Source organism: Podarcis liolepis (assembly GCF_965112155.1).
Source record: "Podarcis liolepis genome assembly, chromosome: 1".
Taxonomy (NCBI): domain Eukaryota; kingdom Metazoa; phylum Chordata; class Lepidosauria; order Squamata; family Lacertidae; genus Podarcis; species Podarcis liolepis.
In genome coordinates this window covers 4,700,927-4,726,996 of record NC_139554.1, presented here as the reverse complement: position 1 = coordinate 4,726,996, position 26,070 = coordinate 4,700,927, and the positions used below count along the sequence as shown (strand labels likewise).

At 47.9% G+C, this 26,070-nt stretch overlaps 1 protein-coding gene across 1 annotated transcript in view; it reads right to left on the bottom strand.

Moving 5' to 3' along the window:
* NID2 (nidogen 2) overlaps positions 1 to 26,070 on the bottom strand; it is an 80,714-nt gene that overhangs the window by 42,741 nt on the left and 11,903 nt on the right. The window contains exons 3-6 of the mRNA XM_083514156.1: positions 23,397 to 23,623; positions 10,052 to 10,761; positions 6,094 to 6,243; positions 2,947 to 3,192 (exon numbers count right to left, since the gene is read on the bottom strand). Of these exons, the coding sequence (XP_083370282.1) occupies positions 2,947 to 3,192; positions 6,094 to 6,243; positions 10,052 to 10,761; positions 23,397 to 23,623 (1,333 nt within the window). The remainder of the gene's footprint in view (positions 1 to 2,946; positions 3,193 to 6,093; positions 6,244 to 10,051; positions 10,762 to 23,396; positions 23,624 to 26,070) is intronic.

Sequence of the window (26,070 nt, the reverse complement as noted above, 5' to 3'; positions counted from 1 at the left end):
CAGGTCCGGGGACAGTCTGTCCCCCGACCTCTTCTGAAGGCTGGGGGGGGGGGACGACAAGGGCTTTTCTTCCCACCCCCAGCATTTTAAAAAACCCCGGGACAGCGGAGGGCTTCTCCGCTGTCCGGGGCGATCTTAAAATGCTGGCGGGCGGCATTTTAAAATCGCCCCGGGACAGCGGAGGACTTCTCCGCTGTCCGGGGCGATTTAAAAGCCCCTGGGAAGGCAGGCAGGGGGGACAAAGACTTTTGCCCCCCGCCAGCCTTCAGAAGAGGTCCTGGACCTCTTCTGAAGGCTGGCGGGGGCGAAAGTCTTTGCTCCCCCCCGCCTGCCTTCAAAAGCTGTCCGGCCAAGGCTTCGCGGACCTCTCCGCCAGCAGTGGTGCCGCTGCTGGCGGAGACTTGCCGGCATGCCGAAGCCTGGGCGCACTAACATCAGCGCGCCCAGGCTTCGCGGACCTCTCCGCCAGCAGCGGCAGCGCTGCCGCTGCTGGCGGAGACTTGCCGGCATGCCGAAGCCTGGGCGCGCTGACATCAGAGTGCCCAGGCTTCGTGGACCTCTCCGCCAGCAGCGGCAGCGGTGCCGCTGCTGGCGGAGACTTGCCGGCATGCCGAAGCCTGCGCACCCAGGCTTCGCGGACCTTCAAAAGCCGTCCGGGATAGCGGGAAGCGCTTCCCTGCTATCCCGGACTGCTTTTAAAATGCTGGCGCTGGGGAGCAAAGCCTTTCGGCCCCCGCCAGCCTTCCTGGACCTCTTCTGAAGGCCGGAGGGGGGGGAAAGGCTTTGCTCCCCACCGCTAGCATTTAAAAGAGGTCCCCGGAGATTTCCCTATGGGCTTTCGTCTTGCGAAGCAAGCCCATAGGGAAATTCGTTTTGCGAAGCGCCTCCAAAACGGAAAACCCTTTCGTCTAGCGGGTTTTCCGTCTTGCGAGGCGTTCGTCTTGCGGGGTACCACTGTAATTAAATACAATATACTCCCATAGAGACTACCTTACACTGCGTTTAAAACCAAAATCGCATTTGGATAAAAACTGTTTCTCAGGCAGCTAGTCCTAGTCTTTATTACCCTGTACCTTCTTCCAGAAGGCAGAAACTGAAAGTGATCATTTCCGGGGTGCGCACTATCCTGCACTATCTCTGCCGCTTTCTTAAGGCACCTGGAAGCATAGATTTGATCCAAGGTGGGAAGAGTGCACCCAATTATTCTCTCCGCAGTCTTTACAACCTTGGACAGCATTGTTTTTCCCCTGACCGTGCAGCTCCCAAACCACACACATGGTCCATAAGTTAATACACTCTCCACAGTACAATGTAACCAGGCAAGTCAAAACAGCTTATACAATTATTAAAAGAATGTTCAACAAAAGCAATGCAGTCCAGGTAAATTGAAACGCAGAGCAACCTTAACTGCCAGGATAAACAGGTGTGTCTTTTGCACAGGATAGAGGCAGACAATGAAGGTACCGGGTGCAAGACTGTGGGGAAGGAGCCCCACAATTTTAGGGGCCGCCACAAAATCCCAGGCTGCCATTTCCCACCCCTCTGTCGAACTTAATGCCTGAGAAGTTCTGCAGAGAAGGAGCTCGCTCAGACTGCCGGCGCTCAAAAGACAGCTTTTTCTTTCATTTTGATACATTGCCTTTTATTATCTTTCTGCAAAAGAGTTTGGGTTTTATTGCTTCATATGTTGCAAATAGGGACAAGGGTGGCGCTGTGGGTTAAACCACAGAGCCTAAGACTTGCCGATCAGAAGGTTGGCAGTTTGAATCCCCGCGATGGGGTGAGCTCCCGTTTCTCATTCCCTGCTCCTGCCAACCTAGCAGTTCGAAAGCACCTCAAAGTGCAAGTAGATAAATAGGTACCACTCCGGCGGGAAGGTAAATGGCATTTCCATGCGCTGCCCTGGTTTGCCAGAAGCGCCTTAGTCATGCTGGCCTAATGGTCAGGGGTCCCTTTACCTTTACCTTTACCTTATATTGCAAATAATAATAATAATAAATTTTATTTATACCCTGCCCTCCCCTGCCAGAGCCGGGCTCAGGGCGGCTAACACCAATAAAATCACAGTAAAAACATAATGGGGGGGGACCAATTTAAAATACAGGTTAAAATGCAATTCAAAATGCAGCCTCATTTTAAAGGTAAAGGGACCCCTGACCATTAGGTCCAGTCACGGACGACTCTGGGGTTGCGTCGCTCATGTCGTTTTATTGGCCGAGGGAGCTGGCATACAGCTTCCTGGTCATGTGGCCAGCAGGACTAAGCCGCTTCTGGCGAACCAGAGCAGTGCACGGAAATGCAATTTACCTTCCCACTGGAGTGGTACCTATTTATCTACTTGCACTTTGACGTGCTTTTGAACTGCTAGGTTGGCAGGAGCAGGGACCAAGCAACGGGAGCTCATCCTGTCGCGGGGATTCAAACCGCCGACCTTCTGATCGGCAAGTCCTAGGCTCTGTGGTTTAACCCACAGTGCCACCCATGTCCCTCTCATTTTAAAAGTAGCCCATAAATCAAAACCGTAAGGGGAGGGAAGATATAAGGGTCAGACCAGGTCCAAACCAAAGGCCAGGCAGAACAGCTCTGTCTTGCGGGCCCTGCGGAAAGATGTCAAGTCCCGCAGGGCCCTAGTCTCTTGTGACAGAGCGTTCCAGCAAGTAGGGGCCAGTGCTGAAAAGGCCCTGGCCCTAGTTGAGACCAATCTAACCACCTTGCGACTTGGGGCCTCCAAAATGTTGTCATTTGTGAACCTGCAGGGCATACCAGGAGAGGTGGTCCCGTAGGTACGTGGGTTCTATGCTTTAAAAAAAAGATGGGAGGCAGGGTTCGTGAGGGTTGTGGCCTGGGGAGAGACCGGAGGGATGGGTTGAGAGGTCTGGCATCCCCCAGGCTTGAAGTTCCCCCGCTCCTGGCGTCCACCCTTGCCTGTTCTCCCCGGGGACTCACCAGCGATCCTGAAGCCATTTTTGTAGCCCGGTTTCTCCAGAGCAAAAAGCCAGCCGAAAAATCCCCCGATGGGAGCCAGAGGCATCAGAGACCTGGCGGCCGGCTGAGGGATGTGGCTGATGGCCGTATAGGCTCGCCCGTCGTTGCCGACAATGTAGGCATGCATGTCCACTTCTCCAAAGCGCAGCGGCGTCCGGCCCACCAGCAGGTCTCCGCTCACCTTGCCGTTGAGACGGTGAGCAGCGCCTGAGAAAGCCAGAGGAGACTTTTAGCCAAAGCAGAATCATCACCACCACCATCATCATCATTTTATTGTTTGTACCCCGCCCATCTGACTGGGTTGCCCAAGCCACACTGGGCGGCTCCCAACAGAATATTAAGAACATGATAAAATTATTATTATTATTATTATTATTATTATTATTATTATTATTATTATTTATTTATTTATACATACATACATATCCATCTGGCTGGGTTGCCCAAGCCACACTAGGCGGCTCCCAACAGAATATGAAGAACATGAAATAATAATAATAATAATAATAATAATAATAATAATAACAACAACAATAAATTATTTATTTATACCCATCTGACTGGGGTGCCCGAGCCACACTGGGCGGCTCTCAACAGAATATTAAGAACATGATAAACTTATTATTATTATTTTTTTTTATTTATTTATTTATTTATACCCATCTGATTGGGTTGTCCAAGCCACACTGGGTGGCTCCCAACAGAATATTAAGAACATGACAAAATATTACACGTTAAGAAGCTTCCCTGCACAGGGCTGCCTTCAGATGTCTTTTAAATGTCAGATAGTTGTTTATTTCCTTGGCATCTGGTGGGAGGGCATTCCACAGGGCGGGCGCCACCACCAAGAAGGCCCTCTGCGTGGTTCCCTGTAGCTTTGCTTCTCACAGCGAGAGAACCGCCAGAAGGCCCTCGGCGCTAGACCTCAGTGTCCGTGTAGAATGATGGGGGTGGAGATGCTCCTTCAGGTATACTGGGCCAAGGCCATTTAGGGCTTTCAAGGTCAGCACCAACACTTTGAATTGTGCTCAGAAACGTACTGAGAGCCAATGTAGGTCTTTCAGGACCGGTGTTATATGGTCTCGGCGGCCGCTCCCAGTCACCAGTCTAGCTGCCGCTTTCTGGATTAATTGCAGTTTCCAGGTCACCTTCAAAGGTAGCCCCACATTGAGCGCATTGCAGTAGTCCAAGTGGGAGATAACCAGAGCATGCACCACTCTGGCGATACAGTCTGTGGACAGGGAGGGTCTCATCCTGCGTACCAGATGGAGCTGGTAGATAGCTGCCCTTGACACAGAACTGACCTGCGCCTCCATGGACAGCTGTGAGTCCAAAATGACTCCCAGGCTGCGCACCTGCACACATATCCATCAACTGATATTCAAGAGCACAAGAGGAGCTTGCAGAATCAGGCCAGGGGCCCATTTATTTCAGCATCCTGAGCTCACAGTAGCCAACCAGATGCCTCAATGGGGAACCTGCAGGCAGGATTCAAACACAAGATCCACTCTTCCCTCCTGTGGTTTCCAGCAACTGGAAGTCACCATTATGGCTAGTAACCACAGACACCACATGCTGATTCTCTGAAGAATTCAACACTTCCCCCCAGAATTACCGTATTTTTCGCTCTATAACACGCACCGGACCATAACACGCACATAGTTTTTAGAGGAGGAAAACTAGAAAAAAAAATATTCTAAACGAAACAGTGGCTGTATGATTTTTGTGGTTCATGCTGTGGCCACAGACATGTGATCTGATGGTGAATTTGGAGTAGCTCAATGAAAAAATCCTGAGGATCCATGTGGATCCATGCTTTGTAACCACATTTTTGCACTACTGCAGCCCCAGGCAATAGTGGGTGCGTGATTTTTTTGGTGCAAGCTGTAGCCATGGACATGCTATGTGATCTGATGGTGAATTTGGGGTGACCCAGTGCAAAAATCCTGAGGATCCATGTGGATCTGTGCTTTGTAACCACGTTTTAAGTGGGGAGGGAAGGAAAAGCACTCAAGGGACAAGGAGCATGCGTGGGATGGGTGGAGAAGGATGCCGCTAATAATGAAGAAGAGGGGTTTAAGGGGAGAAGAAGCATGTGTGGGGTGTGTGGAGAAGGTGCTGCTAATAATGAAGAAGAGGGGTATAAGGGGAGAAGGCTCCTCTCCTCTCCCACTTTGCTCCTTTAAAGCAAGCAGGCTCTGCTTTTCTCTCTCCTCCCCGCTCATCCCCGGCTTAGCGAGCTGAAAAACTTTGCTGCTATTTAGCGAGCTGAGTGGGGAGGAGAGAGGGACAGAGAGCCTGCTTGCTTTAAAGGAGCCAACCGGACAGGAGCCGCTTACACTCGTGTAAGTGGCTCCTCTCCTCTCCCGCTTTGCTCTTTTAAAGCAAGCACGCTCTCTGTCCCTCTCTCCTCCCCACTCAGCAGCTCTTCTCCCGCTTTGCTGTTTCAAAGCGAGCCACGGAGGAGGGAAGGAAGGGGAACCATGGATCCTCTGCTCACGACTGCAGCAGATTCCCCCCCCCCCCGCCACCCATAGGCATTCCCTCCATAACACGCACAGACATTTCCCCTTACTTTCTAGGAGGAAAAAAGTGAGTGTTATGGTGCAAAAAATACGATATATATTTGTATACAGCTCAGGCTTGAAATACGGTTTGATTTGATTGATGGGTCATATTCCTATGCCTCTTTTCATGCAAATGAATCCCAAAGCAGCTTACAAACAATGCATAACATGATAGAACATCACAAACACAACGTAACTCATATGGAATTATTAACAAACCACCACTGAAACATCTAGAAAACACTACTAACAAGGCAGCGGCTGTAAAATAAGCTAAACGTCACAAATAAAGCAAAACTCATATTAACAAATCGATCACAGTGTGTGTAATATGTAAAACAATATTAACATGAACAAAATAGCAGCCCAAATATAAACTACGCATTGTTGATACACACACTTTCCACATCCCCATGACTTGCAATCTTTTGCTCTATTCAGCTCCTGAAAATATACCACCGATACATCATTTTCATCACAATTTTTAACATATTTTTTAAATAAAAAAACCACTCATTTTATACACGGAAAAGTACGGTACCTTCCGGCAAGCAGTGTCTTCCGTTCCCGTAGAACTTAGACTGGCAGTGGCAGCAGAAACCTGTACTGTAATCTGTGCAGAAGGCATGCAAGGAGCACTGGCGGTGGTGGTCCTCGCAGGTCTCCACGTTGGCAGTGCTGTAGGTGAACCCTAAATGAAAAAAACGCAAGTTGTTTTATATCCTATATATCTCAGAGGGAGCGGGCTGCCACAGCTGTGTCAACTTGCCCTCCTGCACAGAGCTCGTCCTGTAATCCACCCCCTCTGGGCTCAGAATCTCACCTGACTCTGGGAGAATCAGAAACCAGGAAGACCAACATTTTAATAAGGAACGGGGGGAATTTATAACTTATCTTAAAGGCCATTGTAAACAGTTAAAATCGTGAGTAGGATTGGAATATCCCTTGTAGCTTAATGGTGAATTTTGGATACACCACTGGGAGAGATCATCAGGGGGTTTGGACTGGGTGTCCATCAATATGCGGATGATACCCAGCTCTACCTCTCTTTCAAATCAGAACCAGTGAAGGCAGTGAAGGTCCTGTGTGAGTGCCTGGAAGCGGTTGGAGGATGGATGGCGGCTAATGGATTGAGGTTGAATCCTGACAAGACAGAAGTTCTATTCTTGGGGGACAGGGACGAGCCGGTGTCGAGGACCTACACTAGCTCCCAGTACATTTCCGAGCACAATCCATAGTATTGGTGTTGACCTTTAAAGCCCTAAACGGCCCCGGTCCAGTATACCTGAAGGAGCATCTCCACCTCCATCGTTCTGCCCGGACGCTGAGATCCAGCTCCAAGGGCCTTCTGGCGGTTCCCTCATTGAGAGAAGCAAAGCTACAGGGAACCAGGCAAAGGGCCTTCTCGGTGGTGGCACCCACCCTGGGGAACCCCCTCCCAGCAGATGTCAAAGAGATAAACAACTACCTGACATTTAGAAGACACCTGAAGGCAGCCCTGTTCAGAGAAGTTTTTAATGTGTGACATGTACTTTTGATCTTTGTTGGAAGCTGCCCAGAGTGTCTGGGGAAACCCAGCCAGATGGGCAGGGTACAAATAAATTATTATTATTATTATTATTATTATTATTATTATTATTATTATTATTAAATAGTTGGGTTATTATAAAAGATGCAGAAGGGAATGATTAACAGCAGAACCCACAAAGGGAAGGTCCAAGAGATTCCTTAGAATCTTGCTTTTATGCTGTATGTTGGGTATGTGACTGTATAATTTCTATCTGAAAAACCAAATAAATAAATAAAAATGGGGGGGCGGCGGGAGAATCTCACCCGGCCTCCACAGGACATTTGACGATGCTGAATATTGGTCCACCTAGCCCAGCACTACGGTACAATTTGCTCCCAGCCCAATGTTCTTGTGTTAATTGACAAAGTCCTAAACAACTCAGAATAATATAGCTGCAGAGATGAAGGGGGCCCCAAAGGTCGTTCCAACGAAAGAGTTTCGACAGTGGAAAGGTCATGGGCTTTGAAGACACTCGAACTCAGGACGCAAGGGAGAAATGTGCTAAGAGGAAGGCACGCTTGGCAAATCCACACCGTGATCAACTCCCACCCGGAAACCAATGTCTCCACTGTGGATCCAGGACGTGTGGATCCAGAATCGGCCTCCATAGTCACTTACAGACTCATTGCTAAAACCGTGTTTATGGAAGACAATCTTACTCAACTACAAGGGATCGCCAAAGAAGTAAGCTATTGTTCAGTAGAAACTGATTCAAAGCAGAAATATTAGTGCTGTGAAAACAATGTACAAGAGCAATGTATGCTCAGAAATGTCTCCCTGCTCTGTTGATTCCAGTGAGTCTTAAGTCATGACATTCACCTGAGTCCCAGGTAATGACAGCCAGGTTGCAACATGAGTCAATAGTGTGATGCAGCGGCAAAACAAGCTAATGCTATTCTAAGCTGGGAAGTGTGAAGAGAGCGACCAAAAGACAACCAAGGGTCAGGAAAGCAAGCCTTATGAGGAACAGTTGAGGTATGCTTAGCCTGGAGAAGAGGAGATATGGGAACCATCTTCAAATATCTCAAGGGCTGTCCCGTGGAAGATGGAACAAGCTTGTTTTCTCCTGATCTGGAGAGTAGGACCCGAGCCAATGGCTTCAAGTTACGAGAAAGGAGATTAAACATGACAAAGAACTTTCTGACAGTAGGAGCCATTCGACAGTGGAACGGTTTCCCTTGGGAGGTGTTGGACTCTCCTTCCTTGGAGGTTTCTAAGCAGAGGTTGGATGTGTTAGGATATTTCCATTCCACCTTAAAAGGGAGCAGGCTTTGTGAGTCAGAGAGTCTGCGCATGTCCTGTTCACAGGATGTTTATGTTTCCTATTGCTTTCGTTTTCTCTCTGTCTGGAGACACTGACGCAGGCAGTCATGTTTTTCTTTGTTCTGATCAACGCTGAATAAAGCTTGTAAATAATGCTCTCCTGCGTGCGACTTTTGCTGTGCATTATCTGCTGATAAAGAGTGTGCATGAGCTCTAGAATGTGGCAAGATATTTTCTAGACACTCATGTCGCTAATTGCTGATACTGCGTGCCTAAGGGAGATCGATGGATCGTCCGGCAGACAGCTTGGGGCCATGATGGACTTTATCTCCCTGGCAGTATCCCAACAGGATGGCCATCTCTCAGGGATGCTTCAGTTGAGATTCCTGCATTTCAGGGGGCTGGACTAGATGACCCTTGGTATTCCTCTCAGTTCTACAATTCTACGATTCTATGTCCGCATTAAGCTACATTCCCAACTGACCACTGTGTTCTCCAGAAGTGGGAGCAGGTACCTTGAACCAATTCCAAACATTTTTGTATTTGAGGCACTTTGCCCCACTGAATATAAGGAAGCTTTGCTAGGAGCTTCCTTATATCGCACCATCAGGTCTGGCCAGATACACAGCTGCCTCAGCTGACGTACCTCAGCTGTGGGATATTCTGTTTCGTGCGGGCGGAGGAGGGCTGTCACCGCCGGGTTCCCTGTGGCCACTAATGGCTTCTTAATTCTTTGCACCGCAGCTCTTGAGAGACAACAATCTAAATATCCGCAAGCAGCCTGTGAACTTCTCCCAGACCTTCTCCCTGCTATTGCGGGAGGTGGGGGAATTCCCCCATCTCCCGCAAAAGCCCACAGGAGGGAGAAGGGACTGACTTGGTCAGTCAGTCCCTTTTCCCTCCTTGGGGAAAAGCCCCCAAGAGCGGTGCGCTCTTTAAAGGCTGTGCGGCTCCTACGGGCTTTTCTAGGAGGTGGGGGAATTCCCCCACCTCGTAGAAAAGTCCGCAAAAGCCGCTCAACCTTTAAAGAGCGTGCGGCTCCTGCGGGCTTTTCAACCGAGCCTGTGGGGCTGACGGTGGGGGGAAGCGCTGCTTTCCCCCACCGCCAGCCTCCAAACCAGGTAGGGGAGTAGCACGAAGGCGTCGCGTGCCTTCCCGCTGCCCCCCCCCCCGAGCCTGTGGGGCTGGCGGTGGGGGGAAGCGCTGCTTTCCCCCACCACCAGCCTCAAAGACCAGACTCTCCTGGCTTCAGCAAAAGCAACGTGAAGCCTCTGGAGCGCAGGCTTCAGAGGCTTCGCGTTGCTATCGCTGAAGCCAGGAAGCCTGCATTCACTCCATAGGACACACACACATTTCCCCTTCATTTTTGGAGGGGGAAAGTGCATCCTATAGAGCGAAAAATACGGTATATTCCTCCCTTCATCAAATGATCTCTGGGCGGTTCACACGACAAAAAATGCAAGACAGAAGCAGAAATAAATAGCGAAAACAAAACCAACAGAGTAATCATTCCCCCCTCCCGCAAACACAAGGCTGCAGAAGAATAATCAGCCAAAGGCTTATTAACGAAACTGCACTTATTGCATTTGAAATTAATTCTGCTGCCTAAGAATCTCCAGTTTCAGAGACTGAGGTCTGGCATTGGGAGATGTTCTCAGGAACTTACCGTCCGGGTCAAAGGGGAGATCCTCGTCCACACCAACCACCCGTCTCCTGTGGCTGAAAGGAGGAGTGTCTGGGAAGCTTTCAAGAATAACTTCGCCCTCCGGGTAGTCTGGGAAGATGTCCGGGTCCGAAGGGTCACTCGTATCTTCTCCCTGCGGGGATAGGCTGCCCCCGTCTCCACGGCGCCTCAGCAGAACGGCCGTGACGGCCTCGATCGGGCTCTCGTACACCGGCGGCAGGGAAGGGGTCCTCGCGTTTTCTTCTAATACAGAAGGTGGCGTCAGTTGCTCCGCCAGGTACAGGAGGGCCGAATCCAGTTCAGAGTACGGAGGTAGGCTGCTGGGTGCTGAGTAGAGTGAGGTGGGCTCCAGTTCTGAGTCCAGGCTGGCGCCCGAGTGCCTTGGCTCGCTGTAGTCAACCTGCGCATCGGCGTTCGACACAGCGCTGGGTCCCGGTCCGAGCGGCTGCCCAGTGGGCACCACGGGCAGGTACTCGAAATCGTCTTCGCTGTCGTCGTAGAAGGGATCCGCGTAGTCGAGGTTGGGGTCAGGGTATTCTGGCTCCAGGAAGTTGTGGCTGGTGGAGCTGGTCTCGGGCAGTTCCGGGGGAGCGGCGGGGAGCCCACCGAGCGAGGCAGGGACCACATTGCCCAGCTGGGTGGCGCTGCCAATGTGGAATGCCCAGATGCCAGGGATGCCCATGTTGCTCAGCCTAAAGGAAGGAGGGAGAACAGGGCTTGATTAACCGTTAGGACATCAAGGGAGAACGGGGGGTGGGCACCACAGAAATTTCCCATTGCCGGATTTTTAACCTCAACAAATCGCTCAGCTGAACGTTTGTTTTCTCAGTCGAAGGATATTTAAAATCCCCACAGAGGAAATCAGAAGAAGTACCGACATTGAAAGACTGGCAAAATAATTTTTTTGAAACGATTGAATTAGCAAAAATGACGTCAACAGAAATGCAATCTAATCAAAGTCTCAAACAGGAATGGGAATGTGTAGAAGAATACATGACCAAAAGATGCTCCAACAAGAATTTATTGATATGTATAGACGGATTTCACAAAGTTAAGCTAAACTAAGCTAAGCAAATATATAAGATTGAATATCTAATTATTAAGATACAAAATTACCATCTCAATAATAAAATTACAAAATAATAACAAGGAAGTTACACACGGGTGGAGGGAAGACTCAGGGTAAGAAATAAGAAATGGATAAATGTGGGTACATAATGAAATGTGAAAATGTGAATTTACAAATATATGTATCAATATGTAAATCCTTCATATATGTATTGCAACATTGATAATAAATAAATTAAGTGCAAATAAATAAATAAATAAAATCTTCACAGAGCAACTATGCAGCAAGGCGGCCTGGGAGCCTTATCTGAAGTACAGAAGCAGGTGTGTTACATAAGATTAGTTTTGAGAATCTGATCATAGAATCAAAGAATTGTAGAGTCGAAGGGGGCCCCTCAGTGGTCCTCTATCCCAACCCCCTGCAATGCAGGCATCTCAGGCACCCCAAAGACTTTGCAATTAGAGCAAGTAGGAGGAAAAAAACTCAAATACAAATAAAGTGGAAGTATACAAAATGAAACGTTATTTTCCATCTTACGGTAGGTTTTTCTTCATTTTGATAAACAAAAAAAATATTTTATGGTTTATTATTGTGTATATTTTGAATGAGGACACAGGTGGCACTGTGGTCTAATCCACCCCCCACTGATTGGGTGAAGTCACTGTGTGACGTATCCCTTTCTTGCGAAAGAACTTCTGCAAAGCAGAACCTGTTGACTGGGCTCCTCTGTCACTTGTGACAGCTTGCACTCTGGTGGAAAACCTTTGTTCCACCTCCTCAATCCATCCTTTGATCAGCTGTGCTGCATCATCCTTGGATTTGAGACCGTGGGTCCAGGAATTCTGCGTAAAATTATCCTGCATCGTCAGCAGATACCTGGCCCCTCCCAGACTTGGTTCCTTTACAGGACCCCACAAATCTATGTGGACCAGTTCGAAAGGTCTTGTGGTTACCCTCTCAACTTTTGGATAACTGCATCCTTTTACCTTTGCCAGCTTGCAAGTTTCACATTTCACAGCAAATCCACATTCTGAGATTAGGTCCAGTTGTGACCGACTCTGGGGTTGCGGCGCTCATCTCGCTTTATTGGCCGAGGGAGCCAGCGTACAGCTTCCAGGTCATGTGGCCAGCATGACTAAGCCGCTTCTGGCGAACCAGAGCAGTGCACAGAAACGCCGTTTACCTTCCTGCCAGAGTGGTACCTATTTATCTACTTGCACTTTGACGTGCTTTTGAACTGCTAGGTTGGCAGGAGCAGGGACCGAGCAACGGGAGCTCACCCCGTCGCGGGGATTCGAACCACCGACCTTCTGATCAGCAGGTCCTAGGTTCTGTGGTTTAACCCACAGCGCCACCCATTACCTTTACCTATATTTTGAACCCCCTTCACGGATCACTGCCTTGTCGTGGTGAAGGGGCTTGAATTACTCAGAGAAGCTATTAGCTATGCCATGCAGGGCCACCCAAAACAGACAGGCCATAGCCTAGACTTTAGACTAAATGTGATCCACCTGGAGAAGGAACTGGATAAAAAGGAGATGCTTTGAGAAGAAAGTGAGAGTTGATCGACTACATGGAATTGGCTGAGATGACTGGCAGAATCCGAGACCAGGGAGAAGAGTCGGTGAAAGAAGACTGGAAGAAATTTAAAGACTATTTAAAGAAATATTGTAAAATTAATGAATGTTAGAAAGATGTTGGATAGAAACTAAGTGGTTTCCAGCTGTAATGTTATAGGAGACATGAAAAAAGGATTATAAATGGGTAAAGGTTTAATGGTAAGGATTTGCTGAACTAACAAACTGAACTGGAATACAAAGAAGGGAAGTATGAGGAGGTCGGAGGAAATAAGGGTATGGAAGTTATGTCATTGAAAATTAATGTGTGTTTTTAATTGTTTATTATTTTGTATGTTTATTTTTTATTTTTTCAATAAATACCTTTTTTAAAAAAAAGAGAGAAGAAAGTGAGTTTCCAAGGCATGCTCTGGTCCATGGGGGTCACAGAGAGTCGAAGACGACTAAACAACAACAACAAGTATTTTGAATAAGATATATATACGGAGGCACCAAAATCTTTCCAGGGCTTAGGGCCTCTAAAGATCTTTCTCCAGCCCTGAGGAAGAAGGGTGAAAGCCCAATGGCTACTGATTGACAACCACCTTTTAAAAATAAAATAAAATAAAAAACTTCAACATGAAGGGTGCGAATTCATGCAACCAGACCCTCCAGGCTCCCAGTGGGGCTGAGCAGCTGTCCCTGGGAAGCCTGCAAGCAGGACCCGAGAGGCAACAGCCCTTTCCTGCTGCTGCTCCTCTTCAGAAACTGGTATTCATATAGATTCATGGAACTGTAGAGTTGAAAGGGACACCCAGGGGTCATCTAGTCCAACCCTCTGCAATGCAAGAATCTCGGCTGAAAAATCCATGAGAGTGGGCCATCCAGGAGCATACAGACTTTGACGTGGCATTAGTTCAACATTCACGCTGTGCCTGAAGATTTGGGGGGGGGAAACTGAGAGGTAGCCTTACCCGCTGGGCTTACGGTCTAGTAAAGCATGATTCGGAGGAAAGGGCGATTTTATGACAACCGACGAATCCCTTTGGGGCTCGGGACCGAGGAATCTGTTAGGATATTTCCGTTCCACCTTAAAAGGGAGCAGGCTTTGTGAGTCACAGAGTCTGTGCATGTCCTGTTGACAGGATGTTTATGTTTGCTATTGCTTTCGTTTTCTCTCTCTGTCAGAGACACTGACGCAGGCAGTCATGTCTTTCTTTGTTCTGATCAACGCTGAACAAAGCTTGTAAATAATGCTCTCCTGAGTGCAACTTTTGGCTGTGCATTATCTGCTGATAAAGAGTGTGCATGAGCTCTAGAATGTGGCAAGATATTTTCTAGAAACTCATGTCGCTAATTGCTGATACTGCGTGCCTACGGGAAATCGATGGATCGTCCGGCAGACGGCTTGGGGCCATGATGGACTTTATCTCCCTGGCAGTATCCCAACAGAATCATGGCACGTGTAATTGCCTTGGCGTGATCCCCGCCGACGAGCGAAAACAATGCGGTCCGGCTCCATCCCACACTGGCAAAGTCTGGATATCCGTGTCGGATGGGTTGCTCGGATCATGTTACTAATTGCAAACAGCAGAAACAGCTCCGCTGGAGAGGAACTGGGAAGCGGCGATGGGATACGGGTTGGCCACACGATCAAAGGACCGAGGCAATGCAGATCCAGATCACAGGGGAATTTGCTCTTCAGAGCTCAGCTTGGCAGGCCTGAAATTCTCTTGCTCCTTCAATACCCCAAGTAGCATCAAAAATATGCATGTAGTTCCTAAACAGCAACAGCACATGGCAGAATGCAATGCCCACTTTTCGAGGATCAGTAATGGAATAGGATGCCCATCTGTTGTGGATGCTCTAGTTGAGATTCCTGCATTGCATGGAATTGGACTAGATTACTGTCCCATCACCTCCTGGCAAATAGAAGGGGAAGAAATGGAGGCAGTGAGGGATTTTACTTGCTTGGGCTCCATGATCACTGCAGATGGTGACACGGTCATGAAATTAAAAGACGCCTGCTTCTTGGGAGAAAAGCAATGACAAACCTAGACAGCATCTTAAAAAGCAGAGACATCACCTTGCCAACAAAGGTCCATATAGTTAAAGCTCTGGTTTTCCCAGTAGTGATGTATGGAAGTGAGAGCTGGACCATAAAGAAGGTTGATCGCCGAAGAATTGATGCTTTTGAATTATGGTGCTGGAGGAGACTCTTGAGAGTGCCATGGACTGCAAGAAGATCAAACCTATCCATTCTGAAGGAAATCAGCCACCTCATGAGAGGAGAAGACTCCCTGGAAAAGAGCCTGATGTTGGGAAAGATGGAGGGCACAAGGAGAAGGGGACGACAGAGGACAAGATGGTTGGACAGTGTTCTCGAAGCTACCAGCATGAGTTTGACCAAACTGTGGAAGGCAGTGAAAGACAGGAGTGCCTGGCGTGCTCTGCTCCAGGGGGTCATGAAGAGTCGGACACGACTAAACGACTAAACAACAACAAACTGTGGCGATCGCACAGGGTCCCCGGACATCTGACGGTCTATTGATCCCTGTGCCACCACTGTGCTCGCTTCCCCGCTGCCACCAACCCGTTACTCTCGGGTACACATGGAGTCCAGACAGTTATTAAAATTGAACCTAATAAACAAGTTTATTTTATAAGCGTTAACAAGTTTAAGGTTTCTCAGATAATATTCTTGTCAGTTTCTTAACTTTAGTTTCTTTACCAGCCTATACCTTCCTAATACCTTCTGACTGATTATATCAACTGTTTGACTGACTCCTCTTAACAGATTCTCTCACTCTCTCACATCAGACTAGCCCAACCCACAGACTTATCCTTTCTCTCTTCTCTAATCCAGACTGACTTCTTAACAACTCTAACTCTAACTCCTCCCCTTGGGTTCCTATTGGTTAATCGTTTTACAGGGTCTTTTTGGTGGTGGCTCCCCATTTGAGGAATCCCCTTTCCTGGGGAGGTGCATCTATCTCCTTTGTTATTAACTCCCAAGAGGGATTCTGAAAGGGTCCTGTTTGCTCAGGGTTTGACGGCTGAAAGATGCTGTTGTTGCTGGCAGCCTTGACCTTGTGAGCTTCTAAATTGTTTTCAGATGCTCTCAATTGTTCTTGCTTCTAAAATGTTTTCACTCGTTTTATTTTAATTTTAATTGCATGGTTTCGCTGCGTTCTTGTTGGCCGCCCTGGGCTCCCTCGGGAGGAAGGACGGGACAGAAATGCGATAATAAACAAGGCAATGTTCAGCTGCTGGAGGCAGTAAATATCTGTGAGCGCCAGTTTTTGGGAATTGCAGAGAGAGCACAGGCCATGGGCCAGATCCAGCACATGTATTCACATAGAGAGCTTCTCTCACGGACTTATTTCAGGAATGTTTGGACTGCTTGGCTTTGACATACTGAGTTGCACACGTCATTATTATTGGACATTGTATATATTATTTAAGATTTCTTTTTGTGTGTGTATAATTTTTATTAAGTTTTCTATTTTACAATTTAAAATATTCATTAAACAACCATAAAACTTCCCTTATTCTCTTTCCATGGTTCAATTTGCATATCATAAACCCCTGCATATTTTAAATAAATTAAATTCAGTATTCCATTATTGCATCCATCAAAACTTGTTGAATTTATCTTAATGCTGCCAACATTTTCAAGTGTTCAGAGTTTCCCCCCATATATTCAATAAACATTTCCCAATCTTCTTTAAACGTATGTTCTACCTGTTCTCTTATTCTATATGTTAGGTCCAAAAGCTGTGCATATTCCATCAGTTTAAGTTGCCATTCTTCACTCATTTTCCATTTTTGGACTACTAAAATATGGGCCACAGTAGTGGCGTACATAAATAGCCTTTTTTGACACCTGGCAATTTCCATTTGAATTATCCCCAACAAAAAGGACTCTAGTTTGGTGGGGTTTTTGCAAAAAAAAGTACTTTTAAACCTTTTTTTCAATTCATTGTGGATTATTCCCCAATACTATTTTACCCTTTTACAGGTCCACCACATATATTATTATTATTTAAGATGTCATGTAATAAATATTTACGGCGTATTTACGGACATTTTCAACCTATCCCTGTTGCAGGGTTATGTCCCTACCTGCCTGAAGACATCGATTATAGTGCCAGTCCCCAAGCAGTCAGTGGTGGTATCTCTCAATGATTATAGACCAATAGCCTTAACATCTGTTGTTATGAAATGTTTTGAGAGATTGGTGCTAGATTATATTAAGGCTAGTCTTCCATCCACTTTAGACCCGTTCCAGTTTGCATACAGAAGAAATAGATCTACTGATGATGCTATTTCCATCGCCGTCCATACTGTATTGAGTCATCTAGAACGACAGGGAACCTACGCAAGGCTGTTGTTTGTGGACTACAGTTCTGCCTTCAATACAATTCTGCCAGACAGGTTATTTCTTAAAATGACCAACTTGGGTATACATCAGAAGATCTGTCTGTGGGTAAGGAATTTCCTGACTGATAGGCCGCAGACAGTGAGAATGGGACCTTACTATTCTTCTACTCTAGTATTAAGCACAGGAGCCCCTCAGGGATGCGTGCTAAGTCCCTTTCTCTATTCTCTGTACACATTTGATTGCACCCCACTGTATAAGTCCAACACAATCATCAAATTTGCGGATGATACAACAGTGGTGGGGCTCATCAGTGAGAACGATGAGACTGCTTATAGGAAAGAAGTACAGGGGTTAATTCAATGGTGTAAAGAAAATAATCTTATGCTTAACACCAAAAAAACCCAAAGAACTCATAATTGACTTTAGGAGAAAGAAAAGTGTATTGTTACCATTGCACATAAATGGCGAGGAAGTGGAGAGGGTTGGTAGTTTTAAATACCTGGGCATTTATATCTCGGAGGACCTCTCATGGACTGCAAATGTTAATATGGTTGTGAGGAAGGTGCAGGGGAGGTTGTATTTCCTGAGAATGCTCAGGGGACTGAATCTATCCCAGCACCTACTTCTGTCCTATTATCATAGTACCATCGAGAGTGTCCTAACCTATAGTATATTATCGTGGTATGGGAGCAGCTCTGAAACGGATAAAAAAGCTTTACAGCGAACAATTAAAATTGCCCAGAACGTTATTGGGCTCCGACTACCAACCCTGGATGAGATCTTCACGTCTCGCATCTTGAAGAAGTCACATAATATTCTGAGAGATCCCACCCACCCTGCTCACAACTTCTTTGAACTATTGCCTTCGGGCAGAAGATATAGGACAATGAAAACATGAACCACACGCCTTCTGAATAGTTTCTATCCAAGAGCTCTGATTGCACTAAATAATGATCTCAGGGCCAGTTGCAAGGTTTAGTAAGTAGGGAGTGGAAGGAATGAGATAGGTTTTAGGTTATGTTATGTTTTTAATAGGTCATGCTATATTCTGGATTATGTTATGTTTTATAGATTATGTCTAAATAGGATGAGAGTTCGGAGATACGTGCAAATGTATATGTGAACCCGGTCTTTGGGTGGGTGTTTGATTTTCGTTGTTGTGTATACTGTGTATATACGGACAATGACAATAAATTTATCTAAATCTAAATACAAGGTGTTGAAATGCTGTACATGTTAGACCTTGGTTAGTGAGACCTAGAATCAAAGATTCAGAGTTGGGAGGGAACCACCAGGGTCATCTAGTCTGACCCATGGCAATGCAGGAATCTGGACTAAAACATCCATGACAGGTCGCTGTCCAACCTCCCCAGGCAGCCTGGCCAATGAGCAGGGATGATGGGAGTTGTAGTTTCAATGTGTTGTTGGGATCCCAGCTTCCATGACCCTCAGGCAGCCTGACCAATATTCAGGGATGATGCTCATTCCAGTGACATCTGCAGGGCACCACATTGGCTACTCTCGAGTAGCAGCTGTGTGCTCCAGAGGTGTTCAGGGAAAGATAGATATCACATTTGGGATATCAGGATTATTATTATTATTATTATTATTATTAGGACGTGGGTGGCGCTGTGGGTTAAACCACAGAGCCTAGGACTTGCTGATCAGAAGGTCGGTGGTTCGAATCCCCGCGATGGTGTGAGCTCCCGTTGCTCGGTCCCTGCTCCTGCCAACCTAACAGGTCGAAAGCATGTCAAAGTGCAAGTAGATAAATAGGTACCACTCCGGCGGGAAGGTAAACGGCATTTCTGTGCGTTGCTCTGGTTCGCCAGAAGCAGCTTAGTCCTGCTGGCCACGTGACCCGGAAGCTGTATGCCGGCTCCCTCGGCCAATAAAGCGAGATGAGTGCAGCAACCCCAGAGTCAGCCACGACTGGACCTAATGGTCAGGGGTCCCTTTACCTTATTGTTGTTGTTATTATTATTATTATTATTTTATTCTCCAGCCACTGGGGAACAAAAGATTAAAAATACATTAAAACATCAGTCATTTAAAAACTTCCCTAAACAGGGCTGCCTTCAAATGTCTTCTAAATGTCAGATAGTTGTTTATTCCTTTGATATCTGATGAGAGGGCGTTCCACAGGGAGAGCGCCACTACCAAGCAGGCCCTCTGCCTGGTTCCTTGTAACTTTGCTTCTCAGAGCTGGACCTCAGTGTCTGGGCAGAATAATGGGGGTGGAGACGCTCCTTCAGGTATACTGGGCCGAGGCCATTTAGGGCTTTCAAGGTCAGCACCAACACTTTGAACTGTGCTCAGAAATGTACTAGGAGCCAATATAGGTCTTTCTGGACCGGTGTTATGTGGTCTCGGCGGCCGCTCCCAGTCACCAGTCTAGCTGCTGCGTTCTGGATTAGTTGTAGTTTTCGGGTCACCTTCAAAGGTAGCCCCACGCAGAGCGCATTGCAGTAATCCAAGCGGGAGATAACTAGAGCGTGCACCACTCTGGCCAGACAGTCTGCAGTCAGCGAGGGTCTCATCCTGTGTACCAGATGGAGCTGGTAGACAGCTGCCCTGGACGCAAAATTGCGTCTCCATGGAGAGCTGTGAGCCCAAAATGACTCCCAGGCTGCACACCTGGCCCTTCAGGAGCCCAGATAGAGCACTACATCAGGAAAGAATCCAGGGAAGATTTTGCACAGGTCCTGGGCAAGGAAGAACTGGTGAAAGGAAGATAATTGAGAACTGATGGATTTCCTATCTGGGTGGTGAATATGCAGCCAAGTGGATAAGATGCCAACAAAGGTCCGTATAGTAAAAGCTATGGTTGTCCCAGTAGTGATGTATGGAAGTGAGAGCAGGACCATAAAGATGGCTGATCGCCGAAGAATAGATGCTTTTGAATTATGGTGCTGGAGGAGACTCTTGAGAGTCCCATGGACTGCAAGAAGATCCAACCTCTCCATTCTTAAGGAAATCAGCCCTGAGTGCTCACTGGAAGGACAGATCCTGAAGCTGAGGCTCCAAGACTTTGGCCACCTCACGAGAAGAGAAGACTCCCTGGAAAAGACCCTGATGTTGGGAAAGATGGAGGGCACAAGGAGAAGGGGACGACAGAGGACGAGATGGATGGACAGTGTTCTTGAAGAGACCAGCATGAGTTGGTGCGGGAGGCAGTGGAAGACAGAAGTGCCTGGCGTGCTCTGGTCCAGGGGGTCACAAAGAGTCGGACACGACTGAACGACTAAACAACAAAGATAAGATGCCAGTCTGGGAATGAGAGGAGGGCCAGGGAGGCAGAGATTGTGTACATTCTCCACAGCTTTCTTCCACGACAGTTGTGCAAAACGCTGGGCGGATTCGGAGCCGCAAAAAAAGCTGGCAGGCTGCAGGTCCCCTAAGCATCTAGAAGCAAACAAGATCTCCCTTCACAGCCCCTGAATGCTCCTCCGAGGCCTCGGATATTCGCACATTCCTCTCCCCTTTCCTCATGTCAGCCAACTCCAAGCCAGAGAACAGCTGGCATTTGATAACAGTGGGAAATGGAGACGGCAGCTGCGGTTTTACAGGCCCGGCTCCTCAAGTCGGTCACGTTTCAAGGAAATTTCTAAATACCCGCCTCCCCCTCCCGGTCCCAAAACTCCTTCTAATGCCAGCTGAAGCTGCTGTGAAGCATCGCTGCTGCAAATGTCCAGATCAGGGGTTTGGTACCCTGAGACCTTTTACGAGGACCGGCTGTGCGATTAGGAAGCAGATTTGAGCTGGCAAGAAAAGGCCACAAATGGTCAATTGTTTAATTTACTAGCAGCCTTGAAGATACAGGATTGAACTAGCAAGGCCACTGCTTTGACCCAACAGAGTCCTTATGTTCTTATGTCAGGGTTCTTCGGCAGATACGTCATCACAGAATCATAGAATTGTAGAATTGGAAGGTACCCCGAGAATCATCTAGTGCAGGGGTTGGCAAACTTTTTCAGCAGGGGTGCGGTCCACTGTCCCTCAGACCTTGTGGGGGGGCCGGAGGGGGAAATGAACAAAGAACCCAGCGATGCATTTTAAATAAAGGGACACAGCGTTCTATGCAAGAGCACCAGGCAGGCCCCACAAATAACCCAGAGATGTATTTTAAATAAAAGTATGTTTCCGAGCACAGTTCAAAGTGTTGGTGTTGACCTTGAAAGCCCTAAAAGGCCTCGGCCCAGCAGACCTGAAGGAGTGTCTCCACCCCCATCATTCTGCCCGGATGCTGAGGTCCAGCTCCAAGGGCCTTCTGGTGGTTCCCTCACTGTGAGAAGCAAAGCTACAGGGAACCAGGCAGAGGGCCTTCTCAGTAGTGGCGCCCGCCCTGTGGAACGCCCTCCCACCAGATAGCAAGGAAATAAACAACTGTCTGACATTTAGAAGACATCTGAAGGCAGCCCTGTTCAGGGAAGTTTTTAAATGTGTGACATTTTGATGTATTTTTGATCTTTGTTAGAAGCCGCCAGAGTGGCTGGGGTATCCTTCAGATTGGGCATCCAACATAGACACAGTTTGTAAAAAAAAAGGTAAAGGTAAAGGACCCCTGGATGGCTAAGTCCGGTCAAGGGCAACTATGGGGTTGCGCCGCTCATCTTGCTTTCAGGCTAAGGAGCCGGTGTTTGTCCACAGACAGCTTTCCAGGTCACGTGGCCAGCAGGACTAAACCGCTTCTGGCACAACACAACATTGTGACGGAAACCAGAGCGCAGGGAAACGCCACTTACTTTCCCCGCTGCAGCAGTACCTATTTATCTACTTGCACTGGTGTGCTTTCGGACTGCTAGGTTGGCAGGAGCTGCGACAGAGCAACGGAAGTGCACTCCATCACAGGGATTCGAACCGCCGACCTTCCGATTGGCAGGCCCACGAGGCTCAGTGGTTTAGACCACAGCGCCACTCGCGTTCACAGTTTGTACCCAGTTTGTACCACATGGCAAGAACACACGCCGGTCAAGGGCAGGATGCCAGCAGTCAAAAGAGTGACCTTAGCAGGTTTGCAACAACATCACTGTCCGAGAAGGATGTTTTCCCACAGGTTTTCCGCACAGTGCTGGCCTCTCTTTGAACCCAAATTTGGAAAGAGGGGCAGAACATCACGTATCACCCAGCAGGCATGGCATTATCTAAGGAAACAGCCAGCTAACACAAACAAAGTTTGCATGCAACTTCTGACACCAGATCCAAACGCAACTCCGCTTTCTGATAAGGCAGACTGGCATGCTTGTTTGGTGTCAGAGTGCAAGAGGTTCAAAAACAAATCTAACTTTTTGGCTGTGAAGCTTTAAACACAAATAAATCAGAACTCTTCTCCAAATTCTGCACCCAGAAGTGTTGGATTCTGCAACCTGTAACGAGCTGGGCAGATGTGCATAATTTTGCAGACTTTTCATCATTTGTTTTGCAGCTGTTGCAACATGGGGAAGCCTCACTCCCTGGAAATGTGTTCAATGAAAGCAAAGTTCTGTGGAGGGCAGATTCCGCACCCGGTGCCAATTCCTTTGTTTACACACTGCGGTGGTTCCCAAACTGTGGACGACACCAAGTTATTCGCCTCTGATTCACTTTTTCCCCAAACTAAAAGCACTGCCAAGCGCTGCACCCTTTCTCCAAAGGGGAGTCCTTTTGGGCAGAAAAGGACTGGTTCCTTCCCCTCGGTGGGCAAGCAGCCCTGACCCTAAAGGCCAGGCTCTCCCCTGGAATTTCCCTGCCAAACCCTTCAAAGAGATCAACATTTGGCACATACCCACAAACTGCAAAGGCAGAAGGAAATGACCGTATTTTTCGCTCCATAAGACGCACCCGACCATAAGACGCACCTAGTTTTAGAGGAGGACAACAAGAAAAAAAATATTCTGAATCTGCGCAGCGCCTCTCCAGCAAAGTGGGAGGAGAAATGGAAGGGTCTCCGTTTATCCTCCCGCTTCACTAAAGGGGCGCTGCACAGTTCTCCCTCTCTGCGCAGCACCTCTCCAGCGAAGCAAAGTCAGAACAGCAAGAGGGATCACTGCGCGGAGAAAACAGCGATCCCTCTTGCTGTTCTGGCATCTGGCATAGCTGCGCCAAGCCTCTTCAGGGCAGGGGGAGTGTTCCAGGAGAGCAAGAGGGATCGGTGCTTTCACTGCGCAGCAATCCCTCTTGCTGTTCTGGCTTCAGCGACAGCTGCGCAGCCTGCATTCTCTCCACAAGACGCACGCACAGTTCCCCTTGCTTTTTAGGAGGGGAAAAGTGCGTCTTATAGAACGAAAAAATACAGTAAGATGCTTGGAGGTAGAACCAGACAGCACACCAGTTACTTACTGGTAGAGGTTCTTGACGGACTGCTCACTGCTGGTGACGCTGTGGTATGGCCCTTCCCGGCGCTGATAGTCCCCTCTGCTGAAGCCGACTCTGGCCGGCAGCTCCAGGTGGACGTTGTAGGATTCTTTGGGCCGTGTCCCAAAGAACTGGACCCCATCCTCGGGGTAGAGGAAGAGGGCATAGGCATCCGAATCGCTGTAGGCCAAGACTGCTTGGAAGGTGTTGTGCTGCGGAAGCAAAGTGCAGAGACCCAAAATTAATCCTATTCCGATCAAAGCAGAGAACAGGCATCAGGTGTGGGGCAGGGGAAAACTAGGGGCATAAAGTGAGCTCCCGGTTGCTCCTTTCCACATGGAGCTCTCTGCCAGTGCCAAACAGCTGATGAGCGCTGGCAGGAAAGCCGCCTCCCCCCCTCCTTGGGGATGGAGAAGCTAGCTTTGAAGTCTGTTTGCAAGAAGCAGTTGGAGTTTCAATCCACTTTCTGCAAACAGGGCATCTTCCCCCTGCAGAGGCCTGGAGCCGGTCGCTCGCCTGCTCATTTGCAAAACTGACGCTGGACATCTCAAAACTGGGCATCAAAAGAAACATGACTTCGTAACTTATAAAGTAGCACTACATGCGTTGGCAGCTAAGAAGATCGGGAGAAAAGAACTAGATAAAATAGCAGTCAGTTGCAAAGGTGATTCGGACATTTAAGCTGGCACATTCTACCTTGCTATTCTATCGTATGCAACAAATAATTTCTAGGAGACGTGATTGTGGTTTATTGCATCTGCAGTGCCTGATGTTTTTATGGTTAGTGTTGCTTTTCTTTTTGTTCCCATTGTGAATGATGCCATGGCCTTTAGCTAGTGCAATAAAGTTGGTGAGGATGGTGATTAAAAGAAATAGATTGGTTCCTTCATTGCAAGGCACTTTGGGGCCCTTCCAACTTCATAGTTCTATGAATCTAATTCTGCACCAGATACAGAACACAGCAGTGGCATGGCCCTAGATCAGGGGTCTGCAACCCGCGGCTCCGGAGCCGCACATGGCTCTTTTACACCTTTGCCGCGGCTCCGGGGCGGATACTAGCGAGGGGAGGAGGCGCATTGTGCGCCCCGACACTCCCCACTGTGGCGGGCGCTGTACTGGCTGTGACGTCGCATGGGGGCGGTGTGTGCGTTAGTCACGCACCGTCCCGACGTCACCTTCCCGCCCGCCCGCTACATAGTAAGGGGCATGTACGCTGGTCACTGCATTGAAAGGGGGCATGTACGCTGGTCACTGTTTTGAAGGGGAGTGAAGAACACACACCAAAAAAAAGGTAACTTGTTAATTTAACGTTTATTTCTATGAGGAGGAGTAATTCTGAGGGGTCAAACAAAGAAATAATTAAAAAGTGACAAAAAAGTTATTTTTATAATGACGAGTTTTGCGGCTCCCAGTTTTTGTTTCTTCGGAAATGGGTCCAAGTGGCTCTTTTTGTCTTAAAGGTTGCAGACCCCTGCCCTAGATTATCAGATCAAGGGAGGGGTCAGCTTTGCTGCACAACTCCAGTTAAGGAGTAAAGGTCTGCATGGGCAGATTCCATTTCTTCCGCTCCTCCTTTCCCAGAAGGCTGCTGCTCAAAACGCCTTGTAAAACTGCCCTGTTTGGTATCATTCATCTCCCTCCCGTCTTATCTCCCTGCCTTTTAATCTCGACTCAGCTGCAAGGAGGGGAAATAAATCCGTTTTTGGATTATCTCCCCCTCGGGAGCCGCAAGAGAGATTCCAGTTTTCACCCAAGCCAAAAGAAGCTCAAGAGACGCAATCGCCGATTCCCAAAAATGGGAGAAGTTGTGGATGCAAGCTTGCTTGGAAACGGGCCCTCGGACTCAGCCCAGGCACGTGGGTGGAGGCTGGTTGTGAAAACCAACGAGGACGACACAGAACTCTGCACATGCTCAGAGGCACTTCTTCCTTGTCCTTAAACCTTCTCCTTCTCCTCCACACACACATTTTCCAAGATGGATTTCCTTTCCTTTCCCTGTTGACCCCTCCATTCTTTTTCAGGCCCAATCCTTTCCATTTCCTTATATGTCTCATCGCCTTTAGATCAGGCTCTGGTTGATTTGACCCCTTAAACTTCGACGGCTGTGCCAAATTTAGTAGAGGAAAAAACCCTGCGTGGCAGAACATCTCTCCCACAATATTTCAGATGCGTAAGGATTTCCTCTCCTAGACTATTAGACTGGCACTGTATCCTGTATCCTTTGGGGCGCCTCCTTTAGACCTTCCTCTTTCAACAACCCTTTGAAGCTGAGACCTTTCCCACCCAGCAATCATTTTGAAGATGTTTTTAAGGTGCGTTCTCATTTGACGCTTGCGGCCCTGGGCTCGTTTGGAAGGAAGGAGACAGGATATACATTTGACTCTGTATGTAAGCAACAATTTGTTTCTTTTAAGTATTTATAAGCCGTCCTTCACCATAAAGAAGGCTGATCACCGAAGAATGGATGCTTTTGTATTCTGGTGCTGGAGGAGACTCTGGAGAGTCCCATGGACTGCAAGAAGATCAAACCTCTCCATTCTTAAGGAAATCAGCCCTGAGTGCTCACTGGAAGGACAGATCCTGAAGCTGAGGCTCTAAGACTTTGGCCACCTCATGAGAAGAGAAGACTCCCTGGAAAAGACCCTGGTGTTGGGAAAGA